General features: G+C 42.0%; 1 protein-coding gene across 1 annotated transcript; it reads right to left on the bottom strand.

Moving 5' to 3' along the window:
• Window positions 1–3,181: 3,181 nt before the first annotated feature.
• On the bottom strand, window positions 3,182–4,204 carry LOC143526266 (trace amine-associated receptor 6-like). The gene has a single exon (XM_077020908.1). It carries the CDS (start codon window positions 4,202–4,204, stop codon window positions 3,182–3,184), a length of 1,023 nt encoding a protein of 340 aa, XP_076877023.1.
• Between the last annotated feature and the right edge of the window lie 207 nt (window positions 4,205–4,411).

Genomic DNA, 4,411 nt, shown 5'->3' with positions numbered 1-4,411 from the left:
GCGCTGTCCCGCGGGTCCGGACACGAGTGGCATGATTTCGGCTACTTCAGGACTTTTATTACCCGTTTTAGATCTAGTGCCTGCGTGAGGCCCCGCGAAACCCCTCTGACTGGGCTGCTCTGAGCAGCCAGACTGTGGTGAGTGAAGCTGCTCCCTGATCTTGCGCAACTCTTCTCTGGCATCTAGCAGTTCCGCTTTCATAGCTTCTGTGTCAGCTCCCTCCTTCTCACTCCCCGAAATGTCTCCCTCGCTTGCTCCGCTCGGCTCTGTGTGTATGCTATCTGAATCTGACTCCATCCAATTCCCCTCTAACACACAGTCAATCCTTACCGCGCGTCCAGCTCTCCCTTTATCTCCCCCCTTGCATCCCTTAATGGCTTTTGCTGATGGATCTCCCTTTGATTTGTGTTTTCTGACAGCTGTGGGGCCCCCTTTCCTTTTAGCTCGCCTGTGTGTTTCTGGTATGGATTTTGAAGCGCGCTCGCAGCCCCCTTCCCTGTCAGATGGTTCTGAGTGTGTGGACTCTGCATCTGAGCTATCGTCTTGTGAATCAACACATTCATACCAGCCCTCCTGCCTCGCGCGTACTTCGTCAAACGGTTTAATCCCTGTGGGTTTCATTGTGGATTTATCGCGTGTTCTATTGGGCTCCCCGTCGACCGCTTGGTTAACTTTTATAGTTCCTGTTTTAACATTAACCACGGGATACATTCCACCAGCCCCTCCCTGCGCTCCTCCTGCGCCCTCCGCTGAGGGAGCTGAGGCCTCTACGCGCTTAGGCTCATATGGCGGTGGTGCGAGATTCTCCTCTCTGTCTGTTATTTTCAGACCGCTTTTTCTAGCCTGTTCCTGCACGACTCCCAGCCAGTATTGTTTGTACTGACGACTCCGCACTAAATCTTTTTCCCTTTTAATAATTTTACGTGCCAAGCGTTTACGGTTTATCATTCCTGCAATCTTATGCGCATGTTTTAGTCGCTCTACTTTGCTGCGAAACTCCCGTATTTTATAGTCAATAATGTCCCCCAATGACACTCTGTCTTTCCCTTGCCACCCCGTTTTCGAGATCCACGATCTCAGTTTTGTGGAACACTTGTTTTTTTGTTTTTTCCATTTCTTGGGATTGTCCTCAATAGGGGGGATTATCTTACTGGTCAGGGTTATCTGTTCGTCTAAAGTTTTCCACTCCCATAATCCAAGACCCCACTTTAAATCAAACTGCTGTTGGATCGTGTGCATTTCCCCACCAGGCATTGCTGACAAATCACCGATACTCGCCTTCAGTCGTCTTCAACCTTACTTTGATAGATTGGGGCTCAGTTGACACCGTAAGGTTTGCCACCCTCAATCAATTCAGGTTCTTGGTCCGAAATCAGGCGATTCTGGGGGTACCTCAGGTCCCCGGGACGCCCGTGACCCAGCTGACTCGAGAACGCCGCTCGGTCTTGCCGTCGCCTCGTCAGGCAAACGGGAGGGTTGCCACACCCCAGGAAACAAAGAAAACACTTGTTAGGGACTCCAACCCTGTATTTTTCCTTTAAATTGCCTTTTTTATTTATTTATTATTATTATTTTTTTGCCTTGTTACCTGTAGCCTTGGTTTATCTTTTAATTTGAATCAAAACAAAATTGAATTTGGCATCGACCAAACACCATTAGTTCATCACAATTTGGTATTTATGCAAATGTGCAGAATTTTGTTGTAACAGGTATTCTGCTTACCTTGTTTTATGCCGGCATGGATGAACCAAAGGTCTTTAGAGGATGGGCCCTGGATTCCCCTCCAAGAACGTCGGGGTCACCATCTGTGAAGGGCTGACCACGTTCCCACCACTTCAGCCCAGCGTGTTCGTTCGATTGTAGGAGAAAACAGGAGCCACCAGCCAAACTGTTGCAATGCTATCAAAAGGCTTTATTAAAATCAAAGATATATCTCGGGAGAATCTCAGAGACACCAACACTACCTGTGCATCAGAGAATTCTCAAAGAGTATGTTCAGACGCAGTCATTATATACTGTTTTCTCCACCCCTCTGTCCACTCTTCTATACCTTACATGGTAATGTCATCCATACATACCACACTTCTTCTTTCTGCCCCCCCCCCAACACTTTTCCCCAATGGACTTATGGTCCCTGCCGATGGACTGAGAGGCCGGAAAGAGGCCACCATTCATGAAGATGCTGTAAATTCATATTTCCTCAACGTCGGCACAATCAGGCCTACGCCTTCTGCTTTTTAGATCTCACTCTGCAGTGTGGTTTGCTCAACATCCTCTCCTAGGGTTCACAGCTCGGACACATCTTTAGACAATGGTTACATTTTACTTCTTACATGAAACAGTGGTTACATTTTACTTCTGTATTATGTCAAAAGGATAATGTTAAACGAGTACTTTAATATGTTAAGAGAATACTGTATTATGTTAATATGTTAAAAGAACAAACAAAGCATGTGTTAACTGCTAAGCAAAAAACCCCAAATCACAACAGTTTACAACTTGAATTCTTATACATGGCTATTGTATTGAACAGTATACTTGAATATATGGAAATTCTGTCTGTTATAAAATGAATTCATTGATATTTTCAGTTTGATTTCAGTTTTCACTGTGTACTTTATAGATGATAAGATGATGATGATGATTGATGAATAATAAATGAACTTCATTAAAATCAGTATGACGCGTGGATTCAATGATTGACCAGGATAGTAAGGTATTACAGTAGTCCAATCTGAAAGTGATAAATATGTAGACTGCATTTTGCATTCTGTGAGGACAGTATGTTCCTAATCTTTGTGATATTCATGAGGTGGAGGAAGGCTGTTCTAGAGATATTTACAAGAGCTTCAAACAATATACCGGGATCCACTATAACACCAATATTTTTCACTATTATAGAAGGTGTAATTGAGAGTCCATTTTTCTACAGTCACTGCTGAGTTATGAGAACATTGTCTTCTACAACCCTGGTACATTGTAAGTAACAAAGGAAAGTTCACATTGTCCTATTTTTATGTAATCAGAACTGTGTTTAGTAAATTCAGACAATATGTAGCACTATTTGTCACCTGACCATCCAACAAAAAAGAAAGTTAAAGAAAGAAAAAGTAAAAACTACATTCTCTGAGAGCATGCAGACATGATGGTCTCAGATTTGCCAGTTGAATAAAGTTTTAAATTAAAAATGCTCTCGGAACAAATTGAATGTTGACGATGAGGAGTTAAATATTTTACAAGTAACAATATACTTAGCTGATGCTCTAAACCATGGATAAAATATAGCATATATTATGGGGTTCACAGCAGAATTAATATATAGTAGCCAGCCAAACACAGTCCACAGCAGTGTTACAGAGGACAAGGTTTCAGATGACAGAGAGCTTAAAAAATAAGGTATCCAGCAACCAAGATAAAAACATACAACAATACCAAGTGTTTTTGCTGCTTTAGTTTCAGAGGTTATTGAAACTTTGACTCTGTGTCCATGTGAGTGAACATTTGACATAGATTTCACAGCTATAGCTTGACGTCTTGCCACAATAAAAATGAGTGCATACAAGATCATTATAATAGAGCAAGGGCATAGAAATGAAATCACTATGTCAACAATCACCCAGGAATATTTTACTACTGTGAAACACTCTCCATAGCAACTCATGGATATCTGAGACTGAAGGAGATGGTCATTAAAGTAAAAAACAAAGATAACATAAAATAAACAAAAAGACCAGCCTAAAATTATAATCAGTGAGGTTTTACAAACTGTTATTTTAGTGGAGTAAAGCAAAGGATCATTAACAGCAATGTACCGATCAACTGCAATGCAAGTCATACTACAGAGAGAGGCTGATGGTGACACTGCAAGAATCAGTGGAATAACAGCACATGCTATTTTACCAAGATACCAACAGCTGTCTCTTAGTTGCATTATATTCACAGGCATAACAATTAGTCCCACCAGAAGATCAGCCACAGCCAGAGAGAGGATGAGCAGGTTGGTTGGAGTGTGGAGCTGCTTGAAGTGAGAGATGGAGATGATCACCAGCAGGTTCAAAAACACAGTACACACAGAGATAAATGATAGTAGAGTGAATAAGAATATATTCCCAGTTCCTGTTCTGACCTCCTTTAGGCATGATAAGTTGTTGTTTGGAAAGCAATACTGAACTGTCATGTTGTGCTGATATGCTGTGATGCTCATCTTAAGATTCAGGTCTGTTAAATGAAGCTCACTGTTCTTTGCTGGGCCTATGCAGTGTATTTTTATAGCACAGTATAAATCCTCCCACTAACATCTGAGTGGCTAGTTGGTCTGGATCATCACTCACCTGATATTCAACATTTACATACACTGATGGCCACCTGAGCACAAATGTCAATTTATACTGGTGACAGACAGCTGCTTTAT

Source organism: Brachyhypopomus gauderio, chromosome 10 (genome assembly GCF_052324685.1).
Source record: "Brachyhypopomus gauderio isolate BG-103 chromosome 10, BGAUD_0.2, whole genome shotgun sequence".
NCBI lineage: Eukaryota > Metazoa > Chordata > Actinopteri > Gymnotiformes > Hypopomidae > Brachyhypopomus > Brachyhypopomus gauderio.
This window is presented reverse-complemented; position numbering and strand designations above follow the sequence as displayed.

Coding starts and splice junctions, on each gene's coding strand:
- LOC143526266 (XM_077020908.1), bottom strand. CDS start 4,204: ATGAGCATCACAGCATATCAGCACAACATGACAGTTCAGTATTGCTTT.